The following is a 19998-nucleotide window of genomic DNA, read 5'->3' on the forward strand; positions in this document are numbered from 1 at the left end:
TAGGTGAAGAACGGCACTTTGGCCCACCTTATCTGTTGTTTTTGAGGTGCTTTTAAAAATAAAGTTTTGTGTCATAAAGCCACCTTAAACTGAGCTGGCCCCTCTAATGGGCTCGACACACGGGAGGCGACATCGCCTCTCCTCCACTCATTTTCAATGAGACATGCGCGACAAAGCGATAATCGCGGGTCTCCCTCCTACTAAGCGAAACGCAAAAAACGTGCGTGTGAAACTTTGCACTCGTGCACGTGCCGTGCACGGACGACCCAGCGACGCGATCCCAGAAAGTTGAAACATTTTCAACTTTTCACCGCTGTCGCTCGGACGAGGACCAATCAACGGAGGTTTCATTCACTGACCAATGAGCGGACAGGATGCTCCGTACACCTCCGAGCAAACATGGAGGAGAAGTTGATTATTATTATGTTTTATAGTAAAATCAGAAGTAAGATTTCACATAACTCTAGCAGCACCTTGTGAAACATCATATCTACCACCTTATTACAGGGTATCCGCGGGTCCTTAAAAAGTCTTAAATTAGCTTTTCCAAATTTAAGGCCTTGAAAATCCTTAAAAATGACAAATAATCCTTAAATCCAGTTTCCAAAGGTCTTAAATTACCAAAGACCCAATAAACTAGATTAGTTTATTTCTATGACTTTTTCGTGAATTTCTAGTTAGTGTTCAGCATTTTTTGTGTACGATGTTGGCGTAAGCGGAACCGTACACATTCAGTTGGATGTGAAAGGGGGCTATTTTTAGATGAGCACATTAGCTGGTTAAGCTAGTGGGAGCTTGCGCCATGGGGAAGTGCAAGTTCAATGGTAAATGGATGGCTAATCCCACGTTCGCGACATGGTTAGGACCGATTCCAGGCAATAGCTGGAAATTATAGCTTAAATTAAATAATTTTAAAAAAAAAAGCTTAAATTTGGTCAAATTGGCCTTAAAAAGGTCTTAAAAAGTCTTAAATTTGGCTCCCTCAAACCTGCAGATACCCTGTATTAACTCTGAACCGCTTAAATAACCTCAATTCCCTCCAACCTGACACAGCCAAACAAAACAACGGAAGTTTCGATTTCGCCACGGAACAGAACGCGTAGACGGCTTTGCCGCTGGCCGCTGCCGCGGATTGCCTCCCGTGTGACAGGTAATAAAAGCGACAGGGACAAATTTCGCTGATCGCGGTCGTTTGTCGCCTCCCGTGTGTCGAGCCTGTTAGACTTTAAACCACTTGTGTGCATAAACACGCGCACGTCAACAACGGGGGACAAAGAGCTTGTATTTAGCCCTAAACAAGTGCTGCATGCCACACGACAACAAGGCTGAGCACAACTAACAGAGCAGCACAGGTTTCTGTCGCATCGACATCTTCACAGCTGTGATCAGAGATGGGATCTAAACGTAACGCTACTAAAAGTAAAAGTAACGTTTGAGCTCGTTTGAGTTTTTAAAGCACGCGTTTCAAACGACTTGATGTGTCAACAGGTTTTAGGGAACAGATGATAAGACGTGTTAGACTGTAAGGGTAGGTTTTGCTGTGATGACGTAATGATTTCAAGTCTGTGATGTGGGTGTCAGGTTTTAGACCTTTCGTTTTTCAGGGAGTGGTCATGAATCCTGATAGTGTGATTTCAGCAGGTGTTCATTTTGAATCACTGCTTTTTAAGGAGGGTTTTTTTCCCCCACGTTTTCAGGATAACGTGAGATTTTTTCCTTTATTCACGTATGAGTAAGTGTCTGACACTGAGCCCACATGCAGGCATGTTTTGTGTCAATATTTTGAAATTATTCTGGGTTTTTTTTATTAACTTGCCAAACATAGTGAGAAAATTCCCCTCACAGCTTTCTCTGTGGAAAAATGTGTCAAAAGAGTGATCATGGGTGAAGCTGAGGCCTAGTCCACACGTAGCCGGGTTTTTTTTTTAAACGAATATCCACCCCTCCAAAAACTTGCATCCACACCACCTGGTTTTTAAAAAAAACTCTGTCCACACGTACCCGGATAAATACGTTGTTAAGGACATGCCCGACCTGTAGGCGGCAGTACTTCCCCCGTTCTTAACCTCGTCCTTCGTCTGTGGTCTTCCGCAAGGAGCAGTAATTCCGCTTGCAAAAACAAACAAGCAAAAAGCGCTTGGACAATTGATAAAGCGAGCGCAGCTCTGAGGGCATCCATGCTGTCGGCTAGTGTAAACACAGGTCGCACACGTGATGTCAGCATTTTTTTGTCGCGGAAAGTGACGTTGCGGACCTTAAAACTCCGGTTTTGTCTGTCCACACGCAGACACCCAAAACGGAGAAAACGCAGATCTTCACTTTGGCCGAAGTTTTTAAAAAGATCCGTTTTCGTCTGAAAAAACTCCGTTTTCGTGTGGACGACAGGCCAAAACGTAGAAAAATATCTACGTTTTGGCAGATCCCCGGCTACGTGTGGACAGGGCCTGAGTGTCTTTACCTGTTTTCCTCTCAATCAGTATCAGCTTTACCCACAGACTATGTGTTTATCTGCTCTTCTCCAGCAAACAGACCTGAGCAGCATTTAGTTTCCAAATCGGATAGGTTTTAGAGAAAAATCACAAAGGGACGGAGAGACCAGGACACACACACACCATCTACTAGAGACGCCTGTTCAGCTGCTTTAACACAAGTTACAAATCAGCCGATCAGATGGCAGCAGGTGCGTGTAGCTAGATGTGTTCATGCCTGCAAAAACTGTCTTGGTAGCTTGTCAGTAACACGTCATCATTTGGCCAATCGCAGTTGCAGTGACGCCTATGCCAAAAGCTGCTTACTGCAGGAGCGCTGCGCTTACAGTGAGTAAAGTTGGTCAAATCTAACAAAATCACTAAATAACAGTTTTCTCTCAAGGACGTTAGCAGATTTACCTCCTTTCAACCTTTTTAGATGTTCCCTTAGGCTTGTCTTGTTTTTCTCTTTTTTCCAAGTTGAGTTCAGAGTTTAACATAAATACACACAGTATGTAACCCCGTAAAAATGTAATATTAGCAACATACAGTAAATCATTTTTACTGGTAAGAAATGGGCACCAATAAACTACAGCCTTAAGACATTCTAATATAATGATCTGGGAATTTAATGACGCTGGAGGAAAAACACATTTCCCTTTGTAGTTTATTAAAGCATTCAAGCAAACAGCTGAGATAAAGCTGCATTTTCCTCTTTCAAAACATTCAATCACAACCAACGCGTCAGAGCAGAGGCACTCATGAACACATAACAGAACCCTCTTAAGGATTCTGGAATATTTTCAGATGCTTTCATGTTTGGTGTGCTGTGAAGTAGTCTCTTAGTTCTTAGTAATAATTATATGATGATCCTAATAATTTTCTGATATATTTTTGTCAGGCATTTGTGTTTGTATTTTTGGAAGCAAAGGGACAGTCTAAACGTCATGGTAGAAGTGGTTTGCATTTTGCAAAAAAAAAATATATATATATATACAGTGGGGCAAAAAAGTATTTAGTCAGCCACCGATTGTGCAAGTTCTCCCACTTAAAATGATGACAGAGGTCAGTAATTTACATCATAGGTACACTTCAACTGTGAGAGACAGAATGTGAAAAAAAATCCATGAATTCACATGTCAGGATTTTTAAAGAATTTATTTGTAAATCAGGGTGGAAAATAAGTATTTGGTCACTTCAAACAAGGAAAATCTCTGGCTCTCACAGACCTGTAACGTCTTCTTTAAGAAGCTTTTCTGTCCTCCACTCGTTACCTGTATTAATGGCACCTGTTTGAACTCATTATCTGAATAAAAGACACCTGTCCACAGCCTCAAACAGTCAGACTCCAAACTCCACTATGGCCAAGACCAAAGAGCTTTCGAAGGACACCAGGAAAAGAATTGTAGACCTGCACCAGACTGGGAAGAGTGAATCTACAATAGGCAAGTAGCTTGGTGTGAAAAAATCAACTGTGGGAGCAATTATCAGAACATGGAAGACATACAAGACCACTGATAATCTCCCTCGATCTGGGGCTCCACGCAAGATCTCATCCCGTGGGGTCAAAATGATCATGAGAACGGTGAGCAAGAATCCCAGAACCACACGGGGGGGGGGGGGGGGGGGGGGGCTGGTGAGTGACCTGCAGAGAGCTGGGACCACAGTAACAAAGGTCACCATCAGTAACACACTACAATGGCAGGGAATCAAATCCTGCAGTGCCAGACGTGTTCCGCTGCTGAAGCCAGTGCATGTCCAGGCCCGTCTGAAGTTTGCCAGAGAGCACATAGATGATACAGCAGAGGACTGGGAGAATGTCATGTGGTCAGATGAAACCAAAGTAGAACTTTTTGGTATAAACTCAACTCGTCGTGTTTGGAGGAAGAAGAATACTGAGTTGCATCCCAAGAACACCATACCTACTGTGAAGCATGGGGGTGGGAACATCATGCTTTGGGGCTGTTTTTCTGCTAAGGGGACAGGACGACTGATCCGTGTTGAGGACAGAATGAATGGGGCCATGTATCGTGAGACTGTGAGCCAAAACCTTCTTCCATCAGTGAGAGCTTTGAAGATGAAACGTGGCTGGGTCTTCCAACACGACAATGATCCCAAACACACCGCCCGGGCAACAAAGGAGTGGCTCCGTAAGAAGCATTTGAAAGTCCTGGAGTGGCCTAGCCAGTCTCCAGACCTCAACCCCATAGAAAATCTGTGGAGGGAGTTGAAAGTCCGTGTTGCTCGGCGACAGCCCCAAAACATCACTGCTCTCGAGAAGATCTGCATGGAGGAATGGGCCAAAATACCAGCTACTGTGTGTGCAAACCTGGTAAAGACCTATAGTAATCGTTTGACCTCTGTTATTGCCAACAAAGGTTATGTTACAAAGTATTGAGTTGAATTTTTGTTATTGATCAAATACTTATTTTCCACCCTTATTTACAAATAAATTCTTTAAAAATCCTGCCATGTGAATTCATGGATTTTTTTTCACATTCTGTCTCTCACAGTTGAAGTGTACCTATGATGTAAATTACTGACCTCTGTCATCATTTTAAGTGGGAGAACTTGCACAATCGGTGGCTGACTAAATACTTTTTTGCCCCACTGTATATAGATTTATCTTTTAATTAAATATTTTTTCATGTCTTTTATTCCATTCTTTAAAGCAGTGATACTGAATTCCGACGGCCAACCGGGAGGTGTAGGGATAGAGCTGAGGACAATAATCAATGCATCGAGATGCGGGCATAAACGATTCTGCGTCATAGAAGAGTAACATAATCAATTATAGTGGAATGTGGTTTTGTTTTAATGACGGCACCAGCGCAGCATCCACATCTGTCAGAGCGATGTTCTCCACATTTACCAGGTAGGAAACTTTGGTGTGCCTTCATGTGGCGCTGCAGGGCTGAGCGCTGGAGTTATAACCCGAGACCGAACCCGAACTGAATCAGCCCGATCGGTTCTGTTGGATTGGGCCGTGAATTATATTAATTGAGCGCGCTCTGCTCTCTCGATCAGCCACTGAGAGAGAGAGAGAGAGAGAGAGAGAGAGAGATTGTCTGCTCACACAAGAGAGGATCGGAGGACGCTCCTCCAAACGTGCATTATTATTTTCATAAGTTCATTATTGTTTCTCCTGGGAGCGCTCAGTCAGACCGAGTGCTGTAATGTCGGGAGATCCGGTCTTGGGGAGGGGGCGGGGTCAGTGACGGCGGCTGCAGCGTAATCATCTGTCTCTTTTATTTAGGGACACGAAGAAGTTAAAAGGAGAGAAATAGACGATAGAAGTTTTTGTTCCACTTTATTCTTTTGTTTCATGATGATGAACTGATGTTAAATTCAGCTTAAAGCGAAACTGGGAGGAAGCTTTGGTTCATTTTAAGTTACAGGAGGTCTTGTCTCCTAGCTGCTCCTCCAGAGACAGCATGGACATGAGGGTTAAAGGGTGAGGGTCCCACAGGACAGGTTAGTGCAGTCACACAGCCGAGCTGGAGGGGGACAGGTGTTGTCCTGCTTTATATTGCAAGCTTGTGTGTTATGTGCATTACAGCCAGTGATCCAAACAGCAGCAGCACCCCATCCCTATCCCCCGTCCACCCCTCTTGCTTCTGGGTCTTTTTTGTGAGTGGCCCTCGGACCGTTATAATTGAGGACCCCTGCTTTAAAGAGACAATGTGTAGTTTTTACCATCAATTTCTAGAAATATCCATAAACATGTTGAAAATGAATGAAATGATGCCCAGTTGTTGAAAAATATTGGCGTCTTTGTAACAAATAACCTTAAAAATCAGTTCTAAAATACATAGGAGTGGGTCTAAGTCTCTGGGTGACGCCATATTAGATGTCATGTTTCCTTCTATGGGAGCCCATGAGGACAAAATGCAGTTACTGATTTGTAACCAACGGTTACAAAACTTTCGTCATTCCTAATTGTTGTTTTACCTCTTCACTAGTTGCCAGTGATGAAAGGGAGTCTGATGTGCTTGTTATTTTGCTGAAGTTTGCGCTCCACAGGGCTTTGTGACCCTAATGGGCATCCGTTGGTAAGGTCTTACTCCAACACAAAATTTCTTCTTGCTTGCAACAATTTAGGTATCTACTGCCCCCTATTGCCAGAAAAAATACACACTGTCACTTAAAAAAACAACAACAAAATGAACAAACAAATTCAATCAACTGGATGAAAAGGAGCAGATGGAAGTAAATCTTATATATAATCTGCCCCACTCACAGCAATAGTTAAATCAATAATAAATAAAATGTGTTTAACTAATAAATTTAACTGAAAGACAACTGCGGACTAACGTGTCAGTAATTTACAGCAAATACTTCATTTAAATGATAAATGACCCGCACTTGTGTAGCGCCTCTCAGAGTAAGGACTCCAAAGCGTTTTACACTACAGTGTATCATTCATCCATTCACACACACATTCACACACTGGTGGTGATGAGCTACGAAGTAGCCACAGCTGCCCTGGGGCGCACTGACAGAGGCGAGGCTGTCGAGCACAGGCGCCACCGGTCCCTCCGACCACCACCAGCAGGCAACGTGGGTTAAGTGTCTTGCCCAAAGAAACAACAGCAAAATTCTCTGTCCGGAGCCGGGATTGAACCTGCAACCTTCCGATTACTGGACAACCCGCTACTGTTCATGCAACATCATCTACAATTAAATTCAGGGTGAAACGGTAATAAACAAATCACAAAAGACAACCAAACGAAAAAACAAAACCAATCAAGATTGTTTATATCTTCTTACCGTATTTTCCAGGAAATACAGTCAGCTACTGTAGTGCCTTACATTACCATGTTACAGCAAAAAGCAATGCAGTACAGTAATTAATTACTTTTGTACCGCATTACTCCCAACACTGGTGGGATGTTACTGTAACTGAGCAAAACTACGATGGTGGCGGCTCGTGCGAAGTTGCTTTGGCATCAACTTTGGACTCTTTACACTTGGGCTTTTCTTTAAGTCAAGAGCAGATAGAGGTACTTAAGTCCTTTGTTTAGAAAAAGGATCAATTTGCGTCTTCTTCAACAGTGTATGGTGGACTGCCCTGTTTACTGACATCTATAGCGATGAGTACGTCACGTTTGTTGTTATCCAATAGCATGTTGAGACAGTTTGATAAGACATGTATAGATTCCACTCCACAACTGAGAGTCATCAGTGGGTTGTGGCCAGACTAAATATTCATATCTATAGGATGGTTTGCCATAGGGGTAGGCCGATATATCGGTCAGCCAATATATCTGGCCTATGTTTGACATTTTTTTATATATAGAACAACATCAACCATGTTAGCAGATGATCACACACTGAATGGTTTAAGATTAGTGGGACATCTGGTTGAAGAAGGTTTTCTAAAATTGGTGCCAAAGAGAAGTTGTGTAAAGAGAGTGGAGAAGAGTTTGGCACCATCGCTGTTTTTGTTTTTACTACACTGTGTCATAAATACCACCTCAACAGTCTGTGACAGCTAGCAGAATGAAAAAACACTTGTAACGTATTGTAGCTTGTATCCTGTTTACGTAAAGCATGTTTATCTGCTCAGAGCTTATGATCTCTGCAGCTTACTTTAATTGAGTTTTCAGTTAGATCTTTTAGGTTATTGTTCTGTTGTAAAATATATGTCTACTAATTTCTATTTTTATTTCCTCTGGTCTGCAGTCGAACCCTGTTGCAGCAGTGTTGCACAGCAGAATGGTGCAACAGCACTGCTGTGAAAGATAAACCTTCCTGTAGCTCCTTTGCATCACGCACATGCTGTGTTTCACCTTTACTTCACACTTTATCAAGGTTTCCTTTAAAGCCTCAATGACAAATCTGCAAACCAAGCTAGCTTAAATTTATTTTTTCATGCCTCTTATCAGTGTTCTAACATAGTATAGCATTAAATATGTTGTGGAAATAAAAAATGTTTTTTTCTTGCATTGGTCTGAAAACTTCCACAAATGGGTTCTCCAATCAACACTCGTATTTATTAACAGAACAGCTCTGGTGTGAGTTCTCTAGGGATGGGTACCTTTGACATATGAATCGATCCGGTACTAATTCCCGGTACCTGGGAATCGATACCGGTACTTAACGGTACCAGTTTTCGATACTTTTGAGTGTTTATATTTTAATTCTCTTTTATAATAAAATATATATTTTTCTCAATATATAACCATAATTGATAAATATCACGATAAATAACATTCAACTGTTTGTATTTTAACATCGTCCTTGTAGTTTTATAAGCTGATAATTAAACTGAAGCAAACATCTTTACTGTGAACTAAATTTACTGTATATCTTCATTCCTTTTGCCGTCTTTTTTCATTTGATTTTTCCTACTGGGAAGTTAGAATTTCCGAGGATAAAGCGAACGCACCATTAGCTGATAACAATGATGGCAATGGAAGCTAACATATCAAGTTAACGTTATCTTAAACAGTTAATTTAGCTGCTGGAGCAGATTAAAACGATGATGCCTCACACTTAGATCGTTGTCACTGGTTTCATCTTCACCCAATCACCCGTCGCATTTAGTGAAGTGAAGCCAAACTTTAGAGCGCGTTCATGTTCTTCTAGTCGGAAATTCGGAGTTCCGAGGAGAAAGCGAACGCACCATTAGCGAAACGGAAGCTAACATATCAAGCTAATGTTATCTTTAACATTTTATTTACCTACCGGAGCAGATTAAGATGAGGATGTCTCACTTAGATCGTTGTCGCTGGTTTCATCATCACCCAGTTACCCATCACATTTAGTGAAGTGGACCCAAGCTTTAGCTGCGTTCTTTCTACCATGCTGCTCTGTTTACAACTCGCTCGCAGCGAGCGACGACATAACGCTCTTGCGCGTGCGCAGCTGTCTAGGCAAGTTCTCGTTATGAAGGACGGGTACCGAAACGAGGCACCGTTTCAAATGGCGTGAATCGGTGCTCGGTCAATACCTTAAAAAGTACCGAATTCGGTACCCATCCCTAGAGTTCTCCGCTCAATAATATCAAAGAAGGAGAAACAGCCAGCTGCTACCACTTCAACTTTAGGACAAACTACCAGAGTCCCCAATAAGAAAAACACCACTTGAAGTTGTTTGGATCTAGAAGACAGCGACTGGTGTTTAGCCCCATCTCGTTTTGCAGATTTGGTAAAGCAGCTTTAAATATAACTTCTTAAATAGCGTGTCAGAAAGGTGAAATGGCAAATTGGGACCTCTCACATCTTTCTGTGACTTCTTTCATGTTTTAGTTATCGATTAGCTTAATTTTCTGATTTACAGTTTGATTCTTAAAACACAGAAAATTATCTAAGTAACAAATATGTTGTTCATGAAGCTTCAACTGAAACGGGCTTAAATACTTTCTTTACTTTCCATAAAAACAGAAAGGTTGAAACACCATTAATCTGTTCCCTATACTTAATTCTCTGTCTTAATTTGAAAGCCTGTCTATTTGGCACGTTTTAAAATGTGTTGTAATATCTAATTGTAATTTTAGGAGCACTAATTAAGCAAAGATGCTCCTTAAAGGTTTAATTTCCTCATGAAAGGTGAACCACGGGTCTGGTTTCTTTACCCAACTGAAACGCGGAGTATCCGATACGCCGAGGTGGGAACAGATGTAACCAAGAAGTCTTTTTAAAGGCCCGTTGTGAATTTTTCTCATGTTTTAGGTGTTTTTGATCATCTGCACCAGAGGCCTAAGCTATTTATAAGTATGTGACACAGCAGCACAACCTCCCCCACTCCTTCACAGGCACACACACACACAATCACTCGGTGTGGTCTGAGGTTTGGTTACTAACTGATCGAGTAAAAAACATTCATCACTGAAATTCACTACCGCCTTCAGACTGAGTACTGAACTCTCAGTGTGTTGCTAAAACACTGAATCCTTTCAGCTCATTTACACCTTCCTCTCCCCGTAGTTCAAAAGCAGGAGGCTGGAAAACTGTGTAGTTTGATTTGTTTTTTTTCTGTGTGACGAACGGGGATTTAAATCATTGTGTGGTTTCGCGTTTTGGCTTGTGGTATGGTTATTCTGTGCTACTTTTTGGGGTATCATTTTGTTTCAGTTTAAAAGAAAGGCAGAAGCGATGATGCATCATGGCAGCAACCTTCATGTGACGTGTCAGTGCAAATGTTGATGCTGTCATTTGAACATCGTCCTAAAAACCAGGCCAGGAGGTCCTGCTGAGGTCCTATAAGAGCAGAAGAGTGATTGTGGCACTAAAATGTGATGCTTAGAAAGGTTCGTGCGACGGTTGTTCCCCCATCCTTGATGGCCTGTGTTAACTGCACAGCCCCACCATCTCTTGGCCTGATAGGAAGTGGTTTTTCATCTTGAAGCAGAGACTCTTTCAAAGGTGACATGCATGGTTTATTTCGAGGTTTCTAAGACATGCCCAGAGATTTGTACAGCGTGTTTAGGCTCGTAAAACAACAGATCTGTTTGTTCTGCAATGGTGGCATCTCCCCCATCGCAAACTATCATCTAGCGTATTTTACAGGGTATCAGCGGGTCCTTAAAAAGTCTTAAATTTGCTTTTCCAAATTTAAGGCCTTGAAAATCCGTAAAAATGACAAATAATCCTTAAATCCAGCTTCCAAAGGTCTTAAATTACCAAAGACCCAATAAACAAGATTATTTTATTTCTATAGAAATTTTTGTGAATTTCTAGTTAGTGTTCAGCATTTTTTGTGTATGATGTTGCCGTAAGCGGAACCGTACACATTCAGTTGGTTGTGAAAGGGGGCTATTTTTAGTTGAGCACATTAGCTGGTTAAGCTAGTGGGAGCTTGCGCCATGGAGAAGTTTAATGGTAACTGGATGGCTAATCCCACGTTCGCGACGTGGTTAGCACCGGTTCCAGGCAATAGCTGGAAATTATAGCTTAAATTTAATTTTTAAAATAGCTTAAATTTGGTCAAAGTGGCCTTAAAAAAGGTCTTAAAAAGTCTTAAATTTGGCTCCCTTAAACCTGCAGATACCCTGATTTTAGCAAGAGGTGATGAGATTATAGACAACTGAGAGTTTAGCTATAACAGTAAAATGAATCATGCATTTTTGACACAAGATGATAAACTTCACACCTTTGTCACAGATTTAGAGCAGCTCATAAGAGGAAAAAAACTCTTAAATGCACTGAATGAGTCAGTCTAATGGAGTTTAGCAGCATTCTTGTCTCTACGTTGAGCTGCGGATGTTGTCCACCCCAGCTGTGCCTGCCATGTCTTAACTCATTTAATAGAGGCTCTATATTTAAAACTGAGACCACGCGGCGCTGCAGGAACTAAACCAGGACTAGGACGTTTGCGCGAGACGTTTGGCGGCCCGGCCACAGCCCCACACCTGGTGATGCACCCAGCTGAACAGGAGGAAGTCTTATTAACTGCCTGTATTTTTCGTTGCTGTGTTTTTGAGCAGCAAAACCTCAAAAACAACTGATGCTTGGAATAATCTCACTGTTTAGACCTTCTTTTACCAAAAAAAGAAGCCTTTAGGGACTTGCATTCTCAAACCTCAACACAGGAATCAGAAATCCTATCAGTAGTTAGGGGTGTTGGCCACTTAATGAAAATGGTGTCACCTTTTAAACTTTTAACACCCTCCACCCCCCCGTGCTGCGCTGTGCACACATCTCGTCTTGTTTACCTCGGTGATGAACCGCTGCACAATCTCTCAAGCTAAAAGCGAGTTTTGAAGCAGAGTGTGTGCTTGTCTCCCGTGTGTGCAGATGTTTTCACTGAGGATGGTAAACATGACATGGGCTGTTAAACTGTTGGAGCAACAATTGGCCTCATCCCCAAGGCCCCGGGGCCCCTGGAGGAAATCAAGCACAAGTGATGCTGTTCTGTGGTTCCCCGAACATCTGTCGGTTACCCGCCACTGAAGCCTGATGTGCTGTTTGTAACGAGAAGCGATCTCATGTCCGTGTAGTCAGTCGCCAACACAATCAGACCAGCTGTGAGCATTTACATGAACTAAAACATGGGGCTGTTTATTTTGTTTGTACAGGGGGGGTTAATTGACGCCGTGGCACTTTCTTACTGTCATCAGTTTGTCTCTGAATTAAAAAGATTGTTATATAATCTCATAGCGTTGTGTTCTCAGCCACTTTAAACACCCAGTGCTATGCTACCCGTCTGAAAAACTGCACAAAATGATTCAAATCTGTTTAGGAGGTCATTGGCCTCAACACTCTGCTATTCTCATTTTAAGGCTGTTTTGGTCGTATTATTCAAGAGGAGCTTTTTAAAGTAAACTGTGATAAAAATGTGATTGTAATTTTAAAGGTGTGGAACACTGAAAATACATTATTTAATGAATATTTCTGATTGTAATCGGCTACATTTTCATGCAGGCTGCACATGAAAATTGCCTCCTACACCTTTCTCCTGCATTAGCTTCTGAAACTCTTAAGATTTGAAAACCCTTACAGATCTGCGTCCTACTGTAACTTAACATTCATGAACTCGTCCAGTTCGACTCCCGACGAGGAAGGCTGTTGTTTTAGCGTCCAGGGATCGGCAGACAATGTCTCAGCCGGTAAAAGTTAACTGCTAGCATTAGCAACTCCACCACACAGCAAAAGCTCCTCCAGGCTCGTGTTCTTTGTGGAGATAAAACATCAACATTGCTGTTATCCAATCAGAGGCGAAATGTCCAAATATCAGGAAATAAGAGTCCAAAACCTGCCGTCTGAAGCTCAGCTGTGATATGGCTCACTTCTAGTACCTAGAAAGGGTGCACCGGTGTTTTTGCCCCCTGAGCATGACACAAGCTTGGTTTATGCTTGACGCATTCACTTTCCGCTTGGTGATGCGGCTCGCGGATGGAACGCGCTTCACAACTCGCAGCGTTTATGGTTCGTGCGGCTCGTCTCTGCGGTGAGCCAAAATTCTCCCAAACTGTAGGGGGCAGCATGGAGCTCTACGGCATGCATCCAACACTACACCATAGTAGAAGTAAAAATTACTGTTTACAACATGGCATTTCAGCGTTTTTAACAGCGTCCTCGTCTTTTCCGACAGTGCGAGCTATTTCTCTCCAAGAATCATTAACAACATGTTGATCACGGTGATCTCTGAGAGCTGAATCATACAAATGTCTGTATTTACGAACCTCTGCCATACTAGTTCTTGCCGGTCCGCCATGTTTTTCTGCGTCTGACCGTGCACGTGGTTAGAAATTTTTCCTAGGTGCGCGTTGCGGAAATTTTGGGCCGTGCGGAGACGCGGTGGAGGGGCGTGGTTGTTAATATGATGCAATTTCGCCGCGCGGACCTCGCGGACGCGTCAAGCATAAACCAACCTTTGGAAAACATTCATTCCTACTGCAGACCACTGCTATTAATGTACTGATTAAATGAGTGTTTCAGACCTTTAATGTTATTGAAGAGTGCTGAGATGGTTGATTGGTCCGTGTTTCAGCTGTGTGTTTCATGAATCGTCTCCTAACAGAAAGAAGAAGGAAAGGTCCAGGGCCAGCTGAACCACACAGACTCCAGTCAGTACATCCGTGACCTCAAAGACCAGATAGCAGAGCTGAAACAGGAGGTGAGACGGACTAACGCAAGCTTTAGCTGACGTTTCATCTGGATTTTAATTCAACTTAGGCAAAACTGCCATTTCTCTCATTCAGATGAATGCATGTGTGTGATTCCCAGCAGCAGGACCACTAATCACGCTGCCTTGTTTACAACTTTTCATAATAGGGTAGAGATCCGGTTTGCTGAAGCTTGCGTTCCTCATTTCCTCAGATTCGACTTTGAGCCATATAGATCTTGTAGAAGTGTTAACTACACCCAGAGACTTCCTGTGCAGATCTGACAGAAACACAATCAACATTTTCTCAGTATGGAGCTGATTTCACCTGCATCTGAAAGGTGAATCACTCCTCGTTAGTTGCCACAGACCAGATGTTTGTCGCGATTCTCCGTTCAGCCCTGTCGGTGCATTTAGAGTCATTTCCCTTCTTCACCTTTACCTTATATTTGTAGAGAGTCATGAGGGGCCTGATAGGAAACAAACCTGAAACCACAGCGACTCAACGACAAGTCCTACCACCTTTCCCCTCACACACATGTATTTATAATCTGCATCATGTTTATGAGAACGCCGACTGGTCAGCCATACTACAGTCACATTTGCAGTAAAACTGGGTGGTTTGTGTTTTTACTGTGTGATAAAAAGCCTCTGAATGCGTTTCTTCCTACATGTCTGTCTGTTTCGTGGCAGGCTGGCCCAGGTGAGTTGTTTCAGACGTGTCATGTGACCTCCAACGTTTCTAACATGTTGCCTCCCACCTCATTGGACCTGTTTGAACTGTTAAACTATTTTTACTGGAGACATTTCTGCGTTCTTGTTGTAGCCCAGAGAAGTGGCTGAGCCATGTTAAACTGAAGAGGTTAAATAGATGTAAACAAATCAGACACTGCTTTATGATTTCTGAAAGCTGTTACCTCGTATTTGGTGCAGCAGGTAGCATAAAGCAAAGTTATTTGTAATTCAGCAAGCTATGTTTGTGTTGTGTTTTTAATCAAATTATATTAATAACCAAAGAACAGTGATTTGTTAGCCCAGACATCTAGATAGAGACAGTAGCCAAAGCAAAAATTATGTTTGCTCTGCATGCTCGTCTTACAATTAGGGATGGGTACCGAATTCGGTACTTTTTAAGGTACCAACCGAATTCCACAGTACCGACCGAGCACCAATTCACGTCATTTCAAACGGTGCCTCATTTCGGTACCCGTCCATCATAACGAGAACTTGCCAAGACAGCTGTGCATGCGCAAGAGCGTTATGTCGTCGCTCGCTGCGAACCAGTTGTAAACAGAGCAGCATGGTAGAAAAAACGCACGCTAACGCTTGGGTCCACTTCACTAAATGTGATGGGTGACTGGGTGATGATGAAACCAGCGACAACGATCTAAGACATCCTCATCTTAATCTGCTCCGGTAGGTAAATATAATTAGCTTGATATGTTAGCTTCCGTTTCGCTAATGGTGCGTTCGCTTCCTCCTCGGAACTCCGATTTCCCGACTAGAAGAACATGAACGCGCTCTAAAGTTTGGCTTCACTTTACTAAATGCGACGGGTGATTGGGTGAAGACGAAACCAGTGACAACGATCTAAGTGTGAGGCATCATCGTTTTAATCTGCTCCAGCAGCTAAATAAACTGTTTAAGATAACGTTAGCTTGATAAATTAGCTTCCATTGCTACCATTGTTATCAGCTAATGGTGCGTTCGCTTTCTCCTTGGAAATTCTAACTTCCCAGTAGGAAAAATCAAATGAACAAGGATGGCAAAAGGAATGAAGATACACAGTAAATTTAGTTCACAGTAAAGATGTTTGCTTCAGTTTAATTATCAGCTTATAAAACTACAAGGACAATGTTAAAATACAAACAGTTGTATGTTACTTATCGTGATATTTACCAAATATGGTTATATATATTGAGAAAAATATATATTTAATTATAAAAGAGAATTAAAATAATAAACACTCAAAAGTATCGAAAATTGGTACTGTTATTGATTCCTAGGTACCGGGAATTAGTACCGAATCGATTCAAATGTCAAAGGTACCCATCCCTACAATGCTCCATAGGATTCTCAGCAACCCAGACCAGTTTTGTGTCTTGCCAATCACAGCTCTCTGTTGGTTTGGTGGGCCAGTCACAGCTCTCTGTCGGATGTTACTGCGACTGAGCGAAACTAAGATGGTGATGGCTCATTTGAAATGGTCTATATTTAGACTTGGGCTTTTCTTTGTGTCAAAAGCAAGAGACAGCCATAGATTCAGCCCCGCGACTGAGATCAGTTTATGGGTTGTGACTGTGCGAACATACTTGTACTTTCATACCAAACTGTATCTGAGGCCACATGTCTTAAGACACTCGGGTGAAGGGAGGGGCGGAGCTGTCAACTGACCACTACCCGGTGATGGCTGGCTCTGATATTGGGGGAAGAGGACGCTGGTGAGACTTGGCAGACCAAAACATAATGTGAGGTTCTGTTGATATTGTCTGGTGGAGTCTCCTGTCAGAAAGAGCTTCAACTCCCACCTCCAACATAATTTTGAATGCATCCGAGGAGAGGCAGGGGACATTGGGCCTGAGTGGGCCACGTTCCTTGCCTCCATTGCCGAGGCGGCTGACAGGAGCTGTGTTGCTGCCTAGTCGGTGCCTGTGATGGCGGCAACCCTCGAGCTCCACTGGTGGACACCAGGGGTGAGGGGTGATGTCAAGTTTTGGGCCTGTGGAACTCCAGACGAAGCTGACAGGAACCGGCCGTGCAAGCGCAATGCGGCTCATGTGATCACTAAGGCAAAAAACTCGGGGCATTATTTATTCATCGTTAAAAACAATTTCATTCATTCAAGTATGAATGAATGAAATTGTTCTCCTGTTAACATCAGTAGATGGTATTGTTTAATGTTAATGTTGCAGTGTCTTGTTGCAATTAACTATAACTATATATATATATATATATATATATATATATTAGGGATGTAAGAAAATATCAATATGGCAGTATATCGTGATATTTTTTCCTGCGATTATTACATCGATATTCAAAAGCTGTATATCTAATTCTTGAAAGAATTTACATGCAAACATTTGTGTATTTTCTTTTCGTTTTGTGCAATTCAATCGCCACCCGCTAGTTGGCAGCAGTGTGCAACGGGTTTTGTTTCCACCATTGAAATGTAAATCCCTCCATCATGGTTCAGGTACCTCATGTTAACCACGTTACGTATCAGTCTGGAGTGTTTATTGAACATTCTTACAATAAATTCAGTAAAAAAAATAAATTGCTTGTATCGTCTGACTGAATGTATCGCAATATATCGTGAGATGTATCGTATCGCCAGAATTTCAAAAATACACATCCCTGATAGATATTGTAAAAGAAATCCTATTTCAGCCCCTGAATCATTGTCAGTAGTTCCATCACTCATAAATAAACATTTTCCATGTCAGCCATTAACATGTATGTATTATTGTATTGCCCAACACTGAAACAGAGCACACAGCACTAATCATTCCCTCTCTTACAGATTTACTGCTTGAAGGGCCAGAGGGGTTTGACCAGTCAGCCCACTTTTGATGGGATCCATATTGTCAACCACTATATGGGGGTCGATGAGTCCTACCAGTCCTCAGATGATGATGATGATGATGATGATGATGGAGTAAAGGAGCCTGACCTCCAGGAGGCCCAGCAGCAGAGCAGCACACGCATCAAGCTGCACCCCAAGCTGGAAGACGCAGACAGTGAGGATGAGGACGGGGACGCCCTGCGGCTCTCCGTGCCTCCGAGCGCCAACCACAAGTCCACCACCGTGTGACCACTGGCACGAGACGAGACTTTAAACCGAAGGAGAGAAGAGGTTCAGCAGCCATTTCACAGGAGGGACCTGGATCTGCAGTTCTGAATTTCAAAACGACGACACATCTTCATTTCATATTGTTACTCGTGGTTGCAGCTCGCTCGCAGGTTGTTTTGTGTGTGTGAGAGATCTCTCTGAACGTCAGCATACGAACAGCATGGAATGCATCAAACGCTAAGAAGTTGGGGAGCAGGTGGGGGCACAACCTGTAGGCACGACGCAGACGCCGCCGCCGTGTGGAATAAAACATTTAATGCTAAATTACACACTTCAATATGTTTTTACACTTTTAAAAGCTTTTTATGAATGAATATCAAGGTTACTGGTGTTACTCTCAGCACTCCCGTCATACAGAGACCGTGTGTGTGTGTGTGTGTGTGTGTGTGTGTTTTAAAGCACGTTGTCCTGATCAGAGCGTGGTATCAAAGCAAAACCTTGATGTCTGGACCTTAGCACACGCTGCTGGTTGCACACGTGTAGATATGTAAATGAGTTTATTTCTTCCTCTCATTCTTTTGAACTTGAACAATATTTGCATATTTTATTTTTAATTTTGTTTTATAAATGAGAAAAAGGGACATAAGTTATAGATGGAAACAAACTGGTCTGCTGAGAAGATGAACTGAAAGTCCAGGTCAGGCTTTTGTTTATTTCTCCAAAAGCTTTTTTTTTTACCTTAGTGATGAGAAGAGAAGTCCTAGCACACGCTTCATTTTCTGATGAGTCAGACATGTCTGTTTACGTCTGACGCAACTTGCACACAAGTGGGTAAAACCAACAACGAGGACACTATCTGGACGTGGGACAGGAGCTGAACTGTGTGCACTGGACATGGATTCCTGAACTTTGGACGGTCACTATGAACACTTAAGTTTTGTGGAAGTCATTGAAGCCATTATGATTCTGTCTTTTAAATCAAGTCATGAGAATGTTCCTCTGAGGAGGGGGAACGATTACAGCACTTTGAGTCTGCAATGCAGCGAGGACTGATGGGCAACACTATGGAGACTGAGATATGTGTGTGTGTGTGTGTGTGTGAGAGCGAGTGTGTGTGTATGCGTGAAAGAGGGAGTGAGAGAGATTTCACAATAAAATGTTTGATAAACTTTAAATGTGGCGTCTTTCTGGTAGCAGCAGATGAAAGGCTTGAGGCAGGATCATGTCTCTGAAAGCCGCCTTCCTACGAAGGCTCTCAGAAGGTTGACTGCTTTCAGGAAGTGATTTCTCGCAGTTTTCAGAGCTGAGCCTCAAATTTATTTTTTTCGTGCCCAAAACCACATTTTAAAAGCCGCTTTCTCTCATCGAGCACCAGAATATTAACCAAGTGTGAATAAATCCTTTAAAAGGTGTGTTTTCATCAGAAATAAAGGTCAGGTTGCACATGGGAGGAGGTTTCAAATTTCCGTGTCTGAAAGTAGAAAAAAGATTGAAAGGAGTGAGAGTTCATAGCGCAGGAGCAGGCGTGTCGTGTAAATCAGATCTTAAAGAGCAAGTCTCCCCCAAATCAATGTTTTGCTGATAAACTATGTGAATGAGTGTCTAATCATGCTGTAGGCATGCATAAGTCAGTAATTTGGCACTTTAGTGCATTTTAGTTAAAATTTAAATATTCTGTGTAAAACTGTCAGCGTTGCGCCCTCTTCAGGTAAAAACTGTACTACATTTTAATTTAAATCTGCCATCGCTATTGGCTAAGAGGTACACTATGACATTAGCTGGTACATTATGCTGTGAGCCTACTGTGTGCATTTATTAGGGGCTCCGCCCTCTGTCTGCCAGGCAACGCCTCCTTGTGGGGCATTTTTCAAACAGAAAATGGGAGTGGAGTAAGACTGGTAGGGGGGTGACTTTGCTCTTTAAATGATGTTTCTGTGGGCTAACTTAATTAAAAAAATTTAGCTGCTTTGTACAAAAATATTGTGGAATTATTATTTTTTTCATTCTGTGTTTATTAATCTTCTGACTTTGGCTCGTGGCTTCACCCACAGCAGCTCTTGTTGAACCGGGACACACCACCCCATAATTTTTCTCTATTAAATCCTTTATTTCTACTCCTTTTTTTTATTTTATTTTATTTTTTTATTTTTTTTGTGCTTGCAGGCGCAACTGCATAGCATTCAGTTT

The 19998-nt window shown here is 42.3% G+C and overlaps 1 protein-coding gene across 7 annotated transcripts in view; it reads left to right on the plus strand.

Annotated features, from left to right (window-relative positions):
* evi5b (ecotropic viral integration site 5b) overlaps positions 1 to 18986 on the plus strand; it is an 86829-nt gene extending 67843 nt beyond the window's left edge. For 5 of the 7 annotated variants that reach the window (XM_015962316.3, XM_054749638.2, XM_015962320.3 and 2 more), the window contains 2 exons: positions 13935 to 14030; positions 17542 to 18986. In XM_015962316.3, the coding sequence (XP_015817802.3) occupies positions 13935 to 14030; positions 17542 to 17832 (387 nt within the window). In that variant the 3' untranslated portion in view covers positions 17833 to 18986. Of the gene's footprint in view, positions 1 to 12208; positions 12439 to 13934; positions 14031 to 17541 lie in introns of those variants that run through there. The other 2 variants (XM_054749639.2, XM_015962318.3) reach the window with 2 other exon arrangements.
* The last annotated feature ends 1012 nt before the right edge of the window (positions 18987 to 19998 follow it).

Source organism: Nothobranchius furzeri, chromosome 16 (assembly GCF_043380555.1).
Source record: "Nothobranchius furzeri strain GRZ-AD chromosome 16, NfurGRZ-RIMD1, whole genome shotgun sequence".
NCBI classification, from domain to species: Eukaryota; Metazoa; Chordata; class Actinopteri; order Cyprinodontiformes; family Nothobranchiidae; genus Nothobranchius; species Nothobranchius furzeri.